The 19,022-nt window shown below is 43.8% G+C and overlaps 1 protein-coding gene across 1 annotated transcript in view; it reads right to left on the minus strand.

Moving 5' to 3' along the window:
* Window positions 1-12,892, minus strand: part of LOC124776291 (esterase E4-like) — a 148,305-nt gene extending 135,413 nt beyond the window's left edge. The window contains exon 1 of the mRNA XM_047251198.1: window positions 12,634-12,892. Within this exon, the coding sequence (XP_047107154.1) occupies window positions 12,634-12,858 (225 nt within the window). The 5' untranslated portion in view covers window positions 12,859-12,892. The remainder of the gene's footprint in view (window positions 1-12,633) is intronic.
* Window positions 12,893-19,022: the final 6,130 nt, after the last annotated feature.

A 19,022-nucleotide genomic window follows, 5' to 3' on the forward strand; every position in this document is an offset into this window, starting at 1 on the left:
GAGAACGTTACCTGCCATCATGTGCAGTACCAACAGTAAAGTATGGAGAAGGTGGTGTTGCGTTCTGTGCGTGTTTTTCGTAATTAGGGTGTGGTTTCCTTATTGTGCTTAGGAAAAAACTAAATGCGGAAGGATTTGTACACATTTTATAGCATTCTGTACTGGCTACATTAGGGGAACACTTCGGATAGGAAGACTGATTGTATCATCCCTCTCACACAGCAGCATCTCTGAGGCTGTTCGTGGAGAACAACACACCTGAAATAGACTGACCTGCCTAGAGTCCCGACTAGAGCCCAATGGAACGCCTTTGAGACAAGTTAGACCGTCGACTTTGCTCCATATCGTTCGTCCAATATCACTATCTTTTCTGGCTTCGGCCCTTGAGGCAGAATATTCTACTATTCCTCCACAGACACTCAGACACCACATTGAAACTATCTCTTTCGCCAGATAACCTGCTGGCACAACGACTAAATGTGCTGCGATCCTCAGTCCCTTCGGGAATATATGTCACTGTCTCTTTCCCACAACATAGAAACTATATAACAGCAAGTTGCTTCAGACGAACATTAAGGGCAGCTGTTATCTTGACGGAGTACCGCTACAGCATGGCTAGAGGAAACAAATTGCGTTACATTTGAATTCAAACAGCAATAATCATACAATGAAGGCTTTCACGACCGGATGGTACTGTTGTTGATAATTCTTCCGGGTTATATGGCCGTGGTCCATGGAATTCTTCTATTCCTAACGTTTCGTCCAATACTACGTTGGACATCTTCAGAGGTATGGCTGGTCCTGCTGCGTCCTCCCGACTGACGCATGTACCAGTGGAAGCAGGGATTCGAGCCCACCCTAAGGCAACTGCTAATGCAATTCGTATTGAAATCACAAGAGTCTTATGCCATAATAAGCCATTAGAGAGTAATTTAACTAAGGGGGAGAGAAAGGCCCTCAGGGATTTAAATGCGGACGAAGAGATAGTTGTTCTTCCATCTGATAACGGCAATGCCACTGTGGTGATGAAAAAAGAGGACTACAGAAGTAAGATTTTGGATCTATTAGTGGCGGGACATTACAATGTACTTAGAAGAGACCCGACGATTGTTATTTTGAGGAAAACTAATACGTTGATAAAGTCTTTTACTTCCATTCCACAGAAGAATAAAAAAGTTTTGCTAAGGAGTGAAGCCAAGTGTCCCAGACTTTATGGTTTACCTAAAGTTCACAAAATAAATCTCCCTCTGAGAGCCATTGTTAGTGCGATTGATTCCCCTACTTATCAAATATCTAGGTATCTAGCTACTCTTCTACAACCATACATTGGTAAGACTGATTCTTGTGTGAGGGATTCACGTCATTTTATTGAGAAAATTGAAGGTCTAACCTTGGATCCTGAAGACATTCTGGTCAGTTTTGATATTGTATCTCTGTTTACTATGATTCCGGTCAATGAAGTTATGGTTTACATAACGGAAGTTTTCCCTGAAGATTTGACCGCTTTGTTTAGACACTGTCTCACATCCAGCCAGTTTCAGTGGGATGAGGAGTTTCATGAGCAAGTGGATGGTGTTGCCATGGGTAACCCGTTGAACCCTGCGATTACCAATTTTTACATGGAGAAATTTGAACAATTAGCGTTGAATAAAGCACATAAGAAACCATGTTGCTGGTATCGTTATGTAGACGACACATTCGTGGTTTGGACACACGGTAAAAAAGCCTTAGACTAATTTCTTGATTATCTTAATAACATAAACCCTAAAATTCGTTTACCATTGAAGTGGAAAAAGACCAGGCTATTTCGTTTCTCGATGTGTTAGTCATGAGACAGACCGATGGCAGTCTAAAACATAAAGTGTTTCGGAAGAGCACTGATAGATACTTACATAAGAACTCCAATCATCTCCCACAACAAAAAAGAGGTGTAATCAAAAGTTTAGTGGACAGGGCAAAACGGATTTGTACGCCGGAACATCTGGATACGGAACTGAATCATCTGAAACAGGCCTTCGAAAAGAATGGGTACTCAAACAAAGAAATTAATAGAGTTATAAGACCTAATTACAGCAGGCCAAAGGACAAGGATGGTACACAGTAATGGAAGAACACGGTGTCTTTACCTTTCATTAGTAAGGTTACAGATCGAATCGGCAAAATTTTGTTGAAACATAAAGTGAAACCGGTATTCAAACCTACCAGAAAAGTAGGACAAGTACTTCGTTCTGTTAAAGATAGAAGGCCACCATTATCATCTATCGGTGTGTATAAAATTCCGTGTACTTGTGGCAAGGTCTATATTGGTACTACGAAAAGAAGTGTGAATACGAGGGTAAAGGAGCATAAAAGTCTTTGCCGACTGGGAAAAATAGATAAATCGGCCTTTGCAGAACATGCACTTCAGTCAGGTGACCATGTAGTTAAGTTTTCTGAAACTACAGTTTTAAGTGCTACCACGAACTATTATCCACGACTGTATAGGGAGGCTATTGAAATTTATAAACATGAAGATAATTTTAATAGAAAAGAAGAGGCTTTCAAATTAAGCGAGATATGGACAATGGCGTTACAGAATCGATAAGTGATTTTTATCTATGACGGACTATTATCGATAGTTACATTTTATCTTTGACTAGTTTTCTCTCTGATACTATGTGCAAGCTAGACCACGCCCACTTTCCACGGTATTTAGGCCGCTCTCCGACGCCCGACTCGTTAGTCGGCAGGACTGAGCAGGACCAGCCATACCTCTGAAGATATCCAACGTAGTATTGGACGAAAAGTTAGGAATAGAAGAATTCCATGGGCCACGGCCATATAACCCGGAAGAATTATCAACAACAAACAGCAATAATGTTTCTATAACGTCCTTGAATGGCAGAGATTTAGAACAAAAATTGGGGTTTTGAAAAAAAAATTAAATAAATAAAAGAAAAATGTCGGGCATTTCTTTTGGGATGACCCTCGTACTTTCACGGCTTCTTTTAAAACTTAAGCAAAGTTACGGCGCACTGTCTCTTGCTTTCTCAGCCTGTAATGTCGGCTGTCGCTTGATGGCCAATGGTTGAGTACCAGACCGTGAAACGAAGACGAGGTTGGGAGTCGATCCGCAGCCGTCCTAGCAGATTTTCGGTCGTTTATCGCGTCCTTCACCTCTAGTAATGATTGGTTAAAGTAAAAATGTCAACTTACACCGTTGTTCGCAGTCCACGGCAAGCTGTAGATCCATCTATAACTGGCTGCGTGAGCTTGCTCAAGGGGAAGAGTCTAACATCTCAATTCATGGCAGAGCCTATGTGCCATTCTCTTAGCTATTGTCTACTTCGGGGTCGGATACTGGCGAAGGAGGCTTTTTTCGGGCTGGAGCACATACGCCAGTCTTCCTCTAATCCTCCTAAATGGGTTGTGGCCGGAGACTACTTGGCTGGCTTTCTGGAGTAATTTTCCCCACGACGGCCAGTGTTTCCAACACCTGTGTCAGAAAAATACCCTAAGTCTTTTCAGAAGGTAGCGCCTTACATAAGCGCTGTAAGCATAAGCATGAAAAGTGCAACGAGAATGTCTGCGTTCTGCACCTGTTTCTAATTGGCTGAATGACCTATATGTTGAATAACTTCATGATTAAGTTTGGTAGCTGTTGAAATCGGTCATCAGCCCTCGTGATGTTGAGGTGACAAGTCGTCAGCCCCCTGACCGCTGTTTGCGTTTTAAAGTGGTTATCATTTCGGAAGTCTGGAATTTTTCATCTTTTGGTGATGAACTAAGTTACTTTCATGGTATGGAAAGCCTACAAATCATTGGAAAGTGCAGTCCCATAAGCGGGCATCGACTTCTACTTAAGCATTTTCCTGTTCTTCTCTGCAAATGTTGTGGAGTAATGAGTGTGGAGTTGATCGGAGGCCTCAGGGCAGAGCATGAGGACATACACTGAGGCGACACAAGTCATGAAGTACCTCCTAAAATCATGTCGAACTTTCTTTTGCCTGGCATAGTGCAGCGCCACGACGGAGCATGGGCTCAACAAGTCGTTGAAAGTCCCCTGCAGAAGTATTGTCATTTTTATTTGTAGTTCACTGTCGCTATGTGACTTTACATATTATCACTTTGTCGGAGATAGTGAGTGAAGCTGTGGAAGCTACAAACTGGAGTGCCAAGTGGACAAATCGGATCATTTAAAACGTATTCTACTGTTTGAATTCAATAGAGGAGTGACAGCAGCGAAAGCAGCCAGAAACATTTTGCGCCATGTGGGGATAACGTCTTTGGGCAGAGCCCGGCAAGAAAATGGTTTTCTTTTTTTATGGAGGATCGGTCTGACATTAGCGACTCGCCACGTTCATGAAGTGCTTCGGGATTCGATGGAGATCATTTAAACACATTAATTATCAATGGTCGGTGTCAGTGTACTCGAGAACTGGCAAATGTGACGAATTGTGATCATTCCACCATTGTGTGAGATTTGTATACAATAGGGAAGGTTAAAAAATCGGATGTATGGGTACCGCATGTTCTGCGCTAAACTCAAATAAATCGGTGGGTGGTCATATGTGCATTTCTGCTTGCTCGTCATCAACCGGCTCGTGAGCAACACCGACCATTCCTACGCTGTTTCGTTACTGGTGACGAGAAATGTGCTAACATAAGGAAGAGAAAGGAATGGTTGAGTCCAAACAAAGCAGCAGTTCCCGGTACAAAGACCAGCGCGTATTCACAAAAGATAATGTTACTCATCTGCTGGAACAGTCTTTGTGTGGTGTACAACAACTGAGGCGTTTTACAGACGCAATCCAACGACAAAGAGCAGGAACACTGCGTGAAGTGATGCTACTCCACGTTAACGCCCGCCCGCTTTCTGCAAGACTGGCAAAAAGCGCCAAACAAGAGTTGGGCTGGGAAGTCATTCCGCACCCACATTAATCACCTGACACCTTGCGCCCTTAGACTTCCACCTTTTCCGTTTTGTATCGAACAACCTTCAAGTAACTTCCTTTCCCGTTAAAAGTGTCGTCTGAACATGGCTCGACGAGTTCTTCGCCTCAAAACCACGTCATTTCTACAATGGTGAATCGAAAAATTACACCAGCGTTGGCAGATTGTTGTAAATTGTGAAGGAGAATATATTATTCATGGCTGAAATCCCTGTTATGTGCATCTGTTGTGTTCATTAAACGCATGGAAAAGCATTAAGAACTTGCGCACCAACACGATAGCTAGCTAGCCACACAGCTTTTATTCACTGACTCAGAAATTGTGAGCAGTTTAACCTTGTATCGCGGGTCAAAGCGAAGATGGCGATCCTTATACAGACTGATTTCATAGTGTAGCAGAGCAGAGAATTAATAAATGTTTCCGATTAAACCGGTCGAACAGTACGTGGCGTAGTTCGCCTCGCGCGCCACGCACTGCCAGGATTCGTGTGGATTCTGGCAGTGGCACTGGCGTGTGTGACTTCCCGCAGTGCTAGGGAAGCCCCGACGCATGGCCGGGAGAATTTTAAGAGAAGGGCGCGGACATAGTCACCGGGCCTAGGAAGGCAAGGTGGTGTTCAACTCGACCTTCGGGACGAGGACAAGTACAGTTTTACCCTTCCTCAAGTGAAATGCTGCACGGTTTACTACTTTCTGGCTGATACTCAGAACGCAGCACGTAGTCATTACGCAGAAAACATACTCATCTGTTCACGTTCTGTCCGTCGCCTCTGTAAACGATGCGCACACAGACAGGAGAAGAACATGTCTTCAACTTTCAACTTGTGATAGAGATGAGGAATAAAAGGTGTCAATTTGGAATTAATAGAAAAACCGTGTGACGCAACTAAAAAATCAATCCTAGTCATTAATACAAATACAGCCGCTTTTACGTGGTCTGTTCAAAAAATTCCGGAACTCTGAAATGGCTCTGGGCGCTATGGGACTTAACGTCTGAGGTCATCAGTCCCCTAGTACTTAGAACTTATTAAACCTAACTAACCTAAGGACGTCACACACATCCATGCCCGAGGCAGGATTCGAATCTGCGACCGTAGCGGTCGCACGGTTCCAGACTGTAGACCCCTAGAACCGCTCGGCCACCCGGCCGGCTCCGGAACTTTGTCCACAGAATTTTTCTACTTTTACCTTCTACTTATTGTGCATGGTTTCGTTCAGAATACTCTCCTCCACAATTGATACGCCACTGCCAACGCCGTTTCCACTTCAGGAAGCACTCTTGGTACACCTCTCGCTGGATAGTGCTAAGCGCCGTCTACGAACTTTCTTGTATCTCGTCTCCCGTTGCAAATCTTCGTCCTTTCAATGGGGTTTTCAGCTGCGTAACTAAAAGAAAAGTCCGCAAGGGCCAGGTCTGGAGAGTACGGTGGATGAGGCAGCACAGTGGTTTCGATTTTATTGTAATAGTCACGCACTAACAGGGATGAATGTGCCGGTGTGTTATCGTGATGCAAAACCCATCAATAGTCTCGCCACATTTCAGGCTGTTTCCTTCTCACATTTTCTCGCAGCCGTTGCAACACGACCCAATAGCACCATCGATTAACAGTATTCCATGTGGCACCAGTTCATGACAAACTTATCCTTCAAAGTGTAAGAAAATTATCGGCATGTTTTTGACATTTGACATGACCTGACGAGTGTTTTTTGGTCTTGGAGAACCTTACTCGACCCATTCTATAGATTGAACCATGGTCTGCGAAGGAACTTGCCCCCCTTCTTGCAGCGGTCTACCCAAGGTCTCTAGAAGAACGCAGCGTTCCAAAGGATTGGAAAAGGGCACAGGTCATCCCCGTTTTCAAGAAGGGACGTCGAACAGATGTGCAGAACTATATACCTATATCTCTAACGTCGATCAGTTGTAGAATTTTGGAACACGTGTTATCTTCGAGTATAATGACTTTTCTGGAGACTAGAAATCTACTCTGTAGGAATCAGCATGGGTTTCGCAAAAGACGATCGTGTGAAACCCATCTCGCGCTATTCGCCCACGAGACTCAGAGGGCCATTGACACGGGTTCCCAGGTAGATGCCGTGTTTCTTAACTTCCCCAAGGCGTTTAATACAGTTCCCCACAGTCGTTTAATGAACAAAGTAAGAGCATATGAACTATCAGACCAATTGTGTTATTGGATTGAAGAGTTCCTAGATAACATAACGCAGCATGTCATTCTCAATGGAGAAGAGTCTTCCGAAGTAAGAGTGATTTCAGGTCTGCCGCAGGGGAGTGTCATAGGACCGTTGCTATTTACAATATATATCTAAATGAGCTTGTGGATAACATCGAAAGTTCACTGTGGCTTTTTGCGGATGGAAAATAGTACTGAAATTCAGGAGGATCTGCAACGAATTGACGCATGGTGCAGGGAATGGCAATTGAATCTCAATGTAGACAAGTGTAATGTGCTGCGAATACATAGAAAGAAAGATCCTTTATCATTTAGATACAATATAGCAGGTCAGCAATCGGAAGCAGTTAATTCCATAAATTATCTGGGAGTAGGCATTAGGAGTGATTTAAAATGGAATGATCATATAAAGTTGATCGTCGGTAAAGCAGATGCCAAACTGAGATACATTGGAAGAATCCTAAGGAAATGCAATCCGAAAACAAAGGAAGTAGGTTACAGTACACTTGTTCGTCCACTGCTTGAATACTGCTCACCAGTGTGGGATCCGTACCAGACAGGGTTGATAGAAGAGATAGAGAAGATCCAACGGAGAGCAGCGCTCTTCGTTACAGGATCATTTAGTAATCGCGAAAGCATTAAGGAGACGATAGATAAACTCCAGTGGAAGACACTGCAGGAGAGACGCTCGGTAGCTCGGTACGGGCTTTTGTTGAAGTTTCGAGAACATACCTTCACCGATGAGTCAAGCAGTATATTGCTCTCTCCTACGTATATCTCGCGAAGAGACCATGAGGATAAAATCAGAGAGATTAGAGCCCACACAGAGGCATACCGACAATCTTTCTTTCCACGAACAATACGAGAGTGGAATAGAAGGGAGAGCCGATAGAGATACTCAAAGTACCCTCCGCCACACACCGTTAGTTAGCTTGCGGAGTATGGATTTGGATGTAGATGTAGATCACAATCGTAGACCCACGTCTCCAGTTGTGATTCTCTTAGGGAACATCTCCTTCTCATTTGCGAGATCCAAAAGCTCTCCGTAGATTGCGAGGTGAAGGTCTTTCTGGTACTAATTCATGAGCCGTGGGACGAACTTAGCGGCAGCACGATGTGTTCCAAGTTGCTGTGTCAAGATTTCATGAAATGATCCAACTGAAATGTTACATTCTTTTACAAACTTTCGGACAGTCAGTCTTCGATTGGCACACACAATTTCGTTGACGTTCCTGACATGAGCTTCGTCGGTAGACGTCGAGAGGCGTCCTGAACGATGGTCATCTTTAACTTTCGTCTGGCCATTTTCAAACCTGATGAATTGTTCCTAACACCGGGTACGGTTTAAGCACTCATCACTGTAGGCTTCCTGCTCCATTTTATGTGTCTCTGTTAAGCTGTTCTTGAGTTTCACGCAACATATAATTCAAACGCATTGGTCCTCTAACTCTGCCATCTCGAAATTCGCAAACTCTCAATAACTAACAGACGTAAAACAGTGAAACTTCTCGCAGTTACACATCAAACACAGGCGTGAGCAGGGATGCCAACCGCATTTTGCACACCATTGAAGGAAATTCTGAGTGTTGCAGAATTTTCCGACCAGACCTCATGCGTTCTTTTGGGATCTAATAAAATACTGCTGTATGACCTCTCTTGTTTTCTCAGCTAGTTTTTCAATAATGTGCGTTGTTTTCGGTGATCGACTACCTGCTTCGATAGTTGAGGTGTGCTGGCATGTGGTCTTTATGCAGTCATTTCAGATCCTACCGGTTCAAGAATTTCCCACTGCCATTATTTATCCACTTAGAAGAAAGGAGTACCTTATTTTTCATTCTGCTGAATACGTGCTTCGTACCAAAGGTCTTTATAATGATTTATTTCTTTCAGTCGGACACTACAGCTTCAACAAATTCCAAGAAAGATAAAATCATTCCTGCATGTCAGGCCATAATAACGACAGAAAAACAATACAGAATGCTTAAATGAAATCATTTCCACTTCTTATTGTTAAAACATTATTTATTGCGATTGCAGTTCGAAAACGACATTTAGAAATTGCAGTCGCAACAGGTAATGTTTCAACAGGCAAACGCGGAAATGATTTCATTTAAAAATTTCGCAAAGGGTGTGTGGACCTAGCTATCATCAAACTTCTGAAAACAGAAAACGATTTATTCTTCAAAAGACAATCAGTTAAATAAAGGACGATTAGTGTTTAATGTCCCGTCGACAGTGAGGTCATTAGAGACGATATCTTTTCTGCAGAATGAAATAAAAACATATATCCAACTAGCCCCTCTGGAAATAAATTTTTTGTTTTGTTTTTCTAATCAGTAATCCACTGTGGTTCCCTGGTGTTATTTAAATGGACTACGTCGCGGTCAGTTTTGTTATGGACTTTCGGGAATTTGTACACTATCATTTCCCGCAGTCTTGTCTTGGCTCAAATGGCTCTGAGCACTATGGGACTCAACTACTGTGGTCATAAGTCCCCTAGAACTTAGAACTACTTAAACCTAACAAACCTAAGGACAGCACACAACACCCAGCCATCACGAGGCAGAGAAAATCCCTGACCCCGCCGGGAATCGAACCCGGGAACCCGGGCGTGGGAAGCGAGAACGCTACCGCACGACCACGAGATGCGGGCAGTCAGTCTTGTCTTGTATCCTTCTGATGCTGTGCTCCCGATCTTGTTGGTGGCAGTTGCCCTTTTGCATATTTTTTTCCTTTGATGAAAGACCGTGGTTGTTGCGGCAATGTTTGTATTGTACTCCTAGTATGCCCTTTGCTTCTCTGTGATTGTGTCTTCAAGTTCTGGCAACCAAATATTTAAATCCGGTTTCGTACGACACTTATTTTTCTATCTTAATGCTTCATTAGTTGCTTTGCTACTGCATTTGACGTATTTCACAATTCATCTTCAGTATTGACCTGAATACTATCAGTCTTTTAATAACCTCTTTTTCTATAACATTTCGGTACTTCTTACAATCAATACTCTTTACAAACTTCTTGTCCATTCAATGGTTGTGGTATTTTTGCCCTTTAAAGTTCAGCGTCGGTATGTATTTGTAAGATGTTGAGGAAATGGTCTGATGCTGTGTCGTAGCTTCTGTATACGCTCAAGTCACTTAATTGTCCGTGTTTATTCACTAAAAAAAAATTTATTGTTGATTAATACTCCCAGATCGGGCAATTATATTTGCATACAGCTTTCTTTATCTTGAATTTCTCGTTTTTAGGTAATTTAGAGTTACAAATCCCTTAGGAATTATGTATTATTGTTTCTGGAAGGCATTTGTAACAGATTATGAATCTATCATTCTAACCCTTTTATGCTACCACACATCTTTAATTGTTGTATTCATTGCTTTATAGACTTTTTCGCTTTCTTAATTTTTAAGGACGTTAGTGCTTTATCTGCATTCATATTTCCTTCTACCTCTCTATATAGTATGATATGATATCATGTATATTTAGTAGTTTTAATTTTTCTTAGTTTTAATAATTTCTGCAAAATATGTTCTTTGATGAATTAATTTGTTTGGGATTTCTAGCTATCTGTTAGCAGTACTTCTGAAATTTCGTGTTGAAAATCTAATTTTTCCCAGAAATCCATTCAAACTTGTTTTGTATTCTTTCTTGCGTTTCTGCATTTATTTCTGTTTTTTATATATTTTGCGGTGCAATTTTGTGGAGTGAGAACAATTATTATTGTTCCAGCAGCTGATTATTTATTATTTGCTTAACTCCTAATCAGGATGACCTGGGTTTGTCATCAGCATTTGTTTATCTGTGATAGCTAGCATAACTTTGCATAAACAGGCTCCCTCTCACCCCTTCCTTAAGTTGGTTGACTCATGCTTCCACATTCTCTGCTAAGGCTTGTTCATTCGTTATAACCATGACAGTTACTATACTACTGCTGGTATAGCTCACAGCTTCTTCAGAGTGCCGTAGCTATCTACTATAAGGCAGTGCCAGATAGGCAGTCTATAAAAAAGAAAAGAAGACAGAAGAATATGGAATGAGCATCTACTGAGAATGCAGCCTGAAAGACTTCCAATGCAATGTTAAAAAATCGTACTAAAAGAGTAAAAATATGTTGGTTAATCAAGAAAAACAGAGTACTATGACAGGCGGTAAATGGCATAATGAAGAAGTATGAGAAAGACAAAGAAGAAGAGGACAATGGAGAGGAGGTTAAGGATAAGTGTGAGGAGGAAAAGGAGACGTTCTAGAGGAAGAAAAGGAAGGAGGTGCAGGAATAGGAGGAAAGAGAGAAAGTGGAACGATGGATGAGGAGGAGAAAGAGGAGGAAAGTGAGGATGAAAGAAATGAGGAGACAGAATGTGAGAATGGAGAGGAAAAGAAAGAGTAAGAACAGAAATAGGAGAAATGGGAAGCAATGAAAAAGTAGATGAGGAAAGGAGGGGAAAATTGAGGAGTAGGAAAAGAAGGAAGTGAAACTGAAAAAAAAAAAAATGAAGGGAGATTCAGAGGAGGATGAGGAATGACAGGAGAAATATCGTCGTATGAAGCTGCCTAGAGAATGTCAGGGTTACAATGCGCCATGAATTTTACAAAAAAGACGCGACTTAGTCACACTATTACACTGTTATTGGAGATACATTAATCAGTGGTAAAGCAAACTTTGGCAAGGATGTTCTAGATGAAGACTATGGTTCAAATGGCTCTGAGCACTATGAGACTTAACATCTGAGGTCATAAGTCCCCTAGAACTTAGAACTACTTAAACCTAACTAACCTAAGGACATCACACACATCCATGCCCGACGCAGGGTTCGAACCTGCGACCGTAGCAGTCGCGTGGTTCCAGACTGAAGCGCCTAGAACCGCTCGGTCACAGCGGCCGACGATGAAGACTATAAATTATACATACGGAAGAGAAATAGAATAGCATTTTACAAACAATTTATGATGTTTATTTGCTCTAACCGGAGTTTACAAAAAGAGAGAAAAACTGATTTTAGAAGGCAGTTCACACTAGACATTAATTGAGAAATAAAGGAAAAATGTTTGCCCCTCCCTTCCATCCAAATACTGATGGTGACAACATCAGTGTCGAGGTCATTTTCGTACAACAGAACTTTGCAGAGTTTTTTGTTTATATTTCTAACTACGCAAAGTGCAGACTCGTTGTCCATTCATAAAATCTGAACACTATTTATTTTTCAGACGTTGCGTCGCTTTTACGGGGGAATCGGGGGAATACCGTCAGGAGAGGTGAGCAATGGAGCAACGATTAGCTAGCAGCAAAAGCACATAATCCACCAGCGTAAGAGAGCGGAGCGAGAAGAGTTCTTGACAGCCAACAAACAGACTGTACTAGAACAGGTTACGTGACGCCACCTTCCCCTCGACGTCAAGACGTGATGCGTAGTGGAACGCCTCGAGAAAGTACGCCACCGATCAACCACGCCGAGGAAGCCTCGGTAGCCAGAATAGCTCGCTTATGTGATGCACGTAGCGCAGAAGCTGCGTACCTTGAAACGTCGCTCTCCAACAGGTGGCCGTGCGTAAGGCAGTCCTCGGAAGGAGAATATCTGCCGTCCGTCCAAGGACCATAGGATGCTGCCCCGCACTTGGCCTAAGGGCGTCTGCACCTCCGGGAACTCTGGCGTCGAGGTGGCGTCATCGGCGTCTTCCTCTGCGAAGCCGACAATACACAGCAACACGGCGGCCGCCACCGCTCGTCCGACCCCAAGCATGTCTGCTGAGACACTGCCGCCCGTCCGCCTCCGCCGCTGCTGCTACGTAATCTGGCGAGACCGCGCTGCTTCGTGTCCAGCCGGTTCTTCCTAGACAGTGCTGCGCGGTGCGGTGCCTTCCGCAACCACTTGTACCGAATCCGCTCCAATCAAGCGCGTCTCGTCTTCTCGTTGGGCTGCAGTCACAGTGGCTCCGATATCGGTGGATTCCGCTGACGACCGATCGTCTCCGGCGGATCTTCCAAGTCAGTTAGTCAGTTCGCCACTATGTGTGCGGTCACACTATAGCCGATCCTGTCGCTCGAACGTACAGACTACAGACGACTATCGGTGAAATTCAATTTTTTTTTTTTTTTTTTTGGTCAAATCGACCGGCGTTCTCTCACACGAAATATGGAGCGCGAGAGACTGATAAGTTTAGTCTGAGAAAGAGTGAGTTTGTGGCATCCTGAGTATGAAAATTTCATAATCGGGATATAGTTCGGAATCTGTTGACTGAAATCGCAGGTTTATTCGAAACCTTAAAAAGGCAAAATCATCAATGGAAATTTTAGGCATAGATTATAACATCAAAAATTAATTTCTTGAAGTGAAGAGGGTGACGTTCTTATATGCTTATAGCTACTGTATTGGATTCTCTTTGTGGTAGGTTGTGATTAGTTGTGTACAAATTATTATTACTGCTTACTGGCGTTTTATGGCAGTAGGGTAGTTATACTGTTAAGCTAAAGTGGTTTGCAAATGTGGTGTACAGTACATATTTCCACTTTTAAATGCTTTACGTTTTCAGAGTACCTTATGCTACACGTAACGCTTGTCTTTCACTCGTATGCTAATTGACGGCCAGTGAAGGTCAATTGACATACGTCAGCACAAGTTTAAATAGGTACTCCGAAATAAAGTGTTTATAACTTGCTGTTCAAGGCCACCCCGCACTATCTAGAATATGTAACGGAACGTTTCTCCCGTCATCTCATACATTTGTAAAACTTGTCTGGTTATTCCGATAACTGAGGACAGAGCGTATAGTACTCGCCACGTTCTTTGCGGGACAGAAAAGCTAATTCACATGCATTAGGCTTCTCTTTAACAGCAGGAGCCGCTACGCAGCAGTCGTATCCAATCACAGGGGCTTCGTGGTGTTCACCCCACTCTAACAGGTTAAAATCTAATCTACTTTATACATACAACAGATTCTAACCTAACCTTATCGACACTGCCAAAAACTGACGAAGGAGATCGGACACACTATGACCACGATGTCGGCCGACGTTGCCGGGCGACGTCTAGCGACGCTGTTTGACGACCGTTGTCCCTGTCACTGTAAACGCAGTCTTAGGCTGCGTTGGTAGTTGCACTGACGACGGTCGTCAGATGCCGTTGCCAGAGGTCGCCCGATATCATCGGCCGAGTCGACCGATGAGAGCCGACAGATTATTCACACTGTTTCCGATCTGCTCTGCCGGTTTTTGGAGGGTTCAAGGAGGATGGGTTATGTTAGCTTATGTGAGAATCTGTTCTAGGTATGAGGTAGGTTAGATTTTAACCACCTAGGGTGGGACGGATACCATGACGTCTCTCTGCCTGGAGACGCGTGCTGCACTGTGGATTTTGCTCTTAGAAAGACGCCAAATGCATGTGAATAACGCAGAAGACTTTGTGTTCAGGGCAGCCACAGCCTGGATCTATCATTTTAAAGATAATACCGCTTCAGATGCAAGTACTTATTTATTAGCACGGCCGGTTTCGCAGCATTATAGCTACATTATCAGGTGCAATAAAATCATGTTCTGACCAAAAAAGAGAATGGGACAAACCAGCGTTCAGAGTCAGCAATGTTCCGCTGTGTAGCGGACTTCAGTTATAATATAGCATAAACCAACATAGAACGCTCCCGTGATACGCTCCCGTGATACCAGTATCTGGTGGGCTAACGAGTCCCCACATAGCGAAAAAGTGGTCAAAAACCGGCCGAAATACCACATTTGAACTTTTTTACTACCATTTACGTGTTGTTTATCTGTGGCAACATCGGCACTTACAATAATTTTTAAGAAATTTAGGTCTTTCAGCACATTGTAAGAACTCACCCAGCTTTCCCATCAGCCTAGTCATCGATCTACATGTATAGTTATCTACCAATGCGCATGCGCGCTCCACATGAACCTTCTCTCCATGTCGCTATATGGCGCTTCCACAGTTCCATCTTGACACGCCGCCCTTTATTTCACATCCAGCGCGAGCGCTTACGATGGTAAATGAGGGACCGGTGGTGACTAATTTTAAGTAATCCGATAGATGATCACATACGGTGGGTTTTTGACCAATTTTTGCGGTATATGAGGACTCGTTAGCTCACCAGATACTGCCATCAAGAGAGTGCACCACGGGGGCTTTCTAAGTTGATTAATACTACACTGAAGCGCCAAAGAAACTGGTATAGGCGTGCGCCTTCAAATATAGATGCAGAATACGGTGCTGCGGTCGGCAAAGCATTTTTAAGACAACAAGTGTCTGGCGCAGTTGTTTGATCGGTTACTGCTGCTACAATGGCAATTTATCAAAATTTAATTGAGTTTGATCGTGGTGTTATGGTCGGCGTTCGAGCGATGGGACACAGCTTCTCCGAGGCAGCAATGAAGTGGGGATTTTACTGTACGACCTTGTAACGAGTGTACGGTGAATATCAGGAATCCGGCAAAACATCCAAATCTCCGACATCGCTGCTGCCAGAAAAAGATCCTGCAAGAACGGGACCAACGACGACTGAAGAGAATCGTCCAGCTTGACATAAGTGCAGCCCTTCCGCGAATTATTGCAGATTTCAGTGCTGGGCGATCAACAAGTGTTAGCTTGCGAACCATTCAACGAAACATCATCGATATGGGCTTCGGAGCCGAAGGGCCACTCGTGTACCCTTAATGACTGCACGACATAAAGCTTACGCCTAGGCCCATCAACACCGACATTGGACTATTGATGACTGGACACATGTTGCCTCGTCGGACGAGTCTCGTTTCAAATTATATCGAGCGGATGGACGTGTACGGGTATGGAGGCAACCTCATGAATCAATGGACGCTGCATATCAGCAGGGTACTGTTCAAGCCGGTGGAGGCTCTGTAGTTGTGTGTGTGTGCAGTTGGAGTGATATGGGACCACTGATACGTCTAGATACGACTCTGACAGGTGACACATACGTAAGAATCCTGCTGATCCCCTGCGTACATTCATGTCCATTGTGCATTCCGACGGACTTGGACGATTCCAGCAGGACAATGCAAAATCACACACGCCCAGAATTGCTACAGAGTGGCTCCTGGGACACTCTTCTGAGTTTAAACACTTCCGCCGGCCACCAGACTCCCCAGACGTGAGCTTCATTGAGCATACCTGAGACGCCTTGCAACGTGTTGTTCGGAAGAGATCTCCACTCACTCGTACTCTTACTGATTTATGAACAGCCTTCAGCATTCAAGGAGTCAGTTCCCTCCAGCACTACTTCAGACATTAGTCGAGTCCATGCTACGTCATATTAAGGCGCTTCTACGTGCTCGAGGGAGGCCTATACGATATTAGGCGGGTGTTCCAATTTCTTTGGCTCTTCAGTATACTTTATAATTGACGTCCGCTACATAGCAAAAAATTATTAACTATGAACGCTAGGTCATCCAGTTCTTTTTTTTTTTTGGATCAGAATATGACTTGATTTTATTGTACATGATGATGCAGCTGTAATGCTGCGAAACCGGTCGTGCTTATAAATGAAGTACTTACAGCTGAAGCGGTTTCACAGTACCTTCAGCATGTGAATGAGCTACATCTGTCTCGAGAGGAACATGGCGAGTATTCTCTACTCTGTCTTCGTTTATCAGAGTAACCAGGCAAGTTCCATGAATGTACGAGATGAAGGGAACGTTCTCTTACATACTCGAGATGATTCATGGTGACCTTGAAAAGCTAGGTTACAAACACTCTATTTTGGTGTATTTATTTGATGTTGTGCAGACATACGTCAGTTAACCTTCAATTACCATCATTCATCACATGTTTGAAAGTCAAGCATAAAGTTTAAAATAAGATACTCTGCGCAGCAAACGCACTGAAAATGGAAATACTCAAATCACATTTGCAAACCACTTCATATAAGAAATAAACCAGTAAGCAGTAATAATATTTTATAGACAGCAAATGCCCGCAAACCACAACCCAATAAAAAGACCCGCTATAGTAAGTATAAGCATACGATACGATACCTTTCTCACTTGAACACATTGTTTTTTGAGATTGTCATTTACAGCTAAAGTTCCCTATAAAGAATTTGCCTGTTTGTTGTTTCCCGTAAATCAGCGATTTCCGTCGAAATATTCCGGGCTATATGCCGATTAGGATACTTTCCATCCTCAGGATGCCACAATTTCATTCTCTCTTGGACTAAACTTATCAGTTTCTCACAGTCCACATTTAGTATGTAACAACGTTTGTCGATTTGGCCAACGAAAGCAAACCGATCTGAATTCGACTGGTTGTTGTCCGAGGAGTGATCGGCTACAGGGTGACCGCACACGTAGTGGCGTATTGATCTGAAACGATCGCCTGTTTCCGGCCGATGTCAGTCGTCGTCGGAATCCACGAATATCGGGGTCACTGTGACTGCACCCTAACGTCGCGCACTGCGGTATTTCTCAGTGTTTTTCAGTTCGGCGCCCCCTTGCTCCCTTGGAATACAAGTCAGCGCCACCCCGCCCCCTCACACCCCACTCCCCCTATACGCCATCGCCATCTCGAGTCTTCCTAGTTAACGTAGTCAAAGCATACACTTAAGTGGACAGAGCATATTACAGTCCTCATTTATAATTCACGGCACGTCTAGTTTCCTGCCCCCCCCCTCTCCCCCCTACTTTCCACACACACACACACACTCACACACACACACACACACACCAAGGGCAGCGCTGGCATTGCTATGGCGTTAGCACCTGATTAGGGGGTGTGTCCACTGTGTTTACGGCGCTGCTGGTACCGTGGAACAGTGCAGGACAAGAGTTCAAATGGTTCAAACGGCTCGGAGCACTGCAGGACTTAACTTCTAAGGTCATCAGTCCCCTAGAACGTAGAACTACTTAAATCTAGCTAACCTAAGGACATCAAACACATCCATGCCCGAGGCAGGATTCGAACCTGCGACCGTAGCGGTCTCGCGGTTCCAGACTGTAGCGCCAGAACCGCACGGCCACCCCGGCCGGCAGGACAAGAGTAGATCCACCCTCTCCTCTTCGAACGTGTTACATCTACCGGAAGCCTGCACCATTACTGTGGTCGTACAGCCTGTGGCGCGTCCTCAACAGTCAGTGTAAAGTGCGCAGAGCTGGAGCAGTGGCCATTGTTGGCAGCTCAGTTTGCGCTTGGAGGCGGACAGTGTTAGACCAGTCAGGACGAGCCAGAAGGAGCAGCGGTAGACGGTGGGGTCAGCGGCTCAATGGAGAGGAAGGAGCCTATTTCGGCAGAACCGATAACAGGAGCCTCGACAAGCTCTTGTAATGTGGTGCTGTTGTGCGGACGTCACTAGCGTTCAATGCAGGACGTGGAGCGTTTTCGAGCGGTTGGTGTCTTTTACTTAGCTGGGAAGGCAGCAATTCCAGTGGAGGCGGAGAAAGGGGCTTCTGTATGTCAAGAGGATCGCTACTGTAGTGATTTAAAACTGCTGATCGTTGCACTCTAATGCTTTAGTGCTTCGATACATTGAACTGTGTTGTGTACGAGCAGTACAGTGGATGTGCGGGTTAGTAAACAACAGTAGACACGGAATTCTGTAGTTACCGTGTAATAACTTGTGGTTATTGATTGATTGCACACTGGGTGTGCACATATATTCTCTATGAATGAGATCCATTTTATTTGTTACATTACTCGCTGTGAGCATGATTAATTGTATTACACAGAAAGTGTGTTTTTAGAACTACACTGTGAGTCTATCTGATTTTTTGATGCAATTTGTATTAAGAAAGTCACCTTGTCATTTGTTCTAATTGAGTCATGAGTTTCTACATGTTATTCTATACAATTTCATGGACATATTTACATATGCAGTTTCTAGAGCGTCCACGGTAGCCTGCTGTAGTAGCTACTTGGTGATGACAGTGGTAGTAGACCAATATGTAAGT

This window comes from Schistocerca piceifrons, chromosome 2, assembly GCF_021461385.2.
Source record: "Schistocerca piceifrons isolate TAMUIC-IGC-003096 chromosome 2, iqSchPice1.1, whole genome shotgun sequence".
NCBI classification, from domain to species: Eukaryota; Metazoa; Arthropoda; class Insecta; order Orthoptera; family Acrididae; genus Schistocerca; species Schistocerca piceifrons.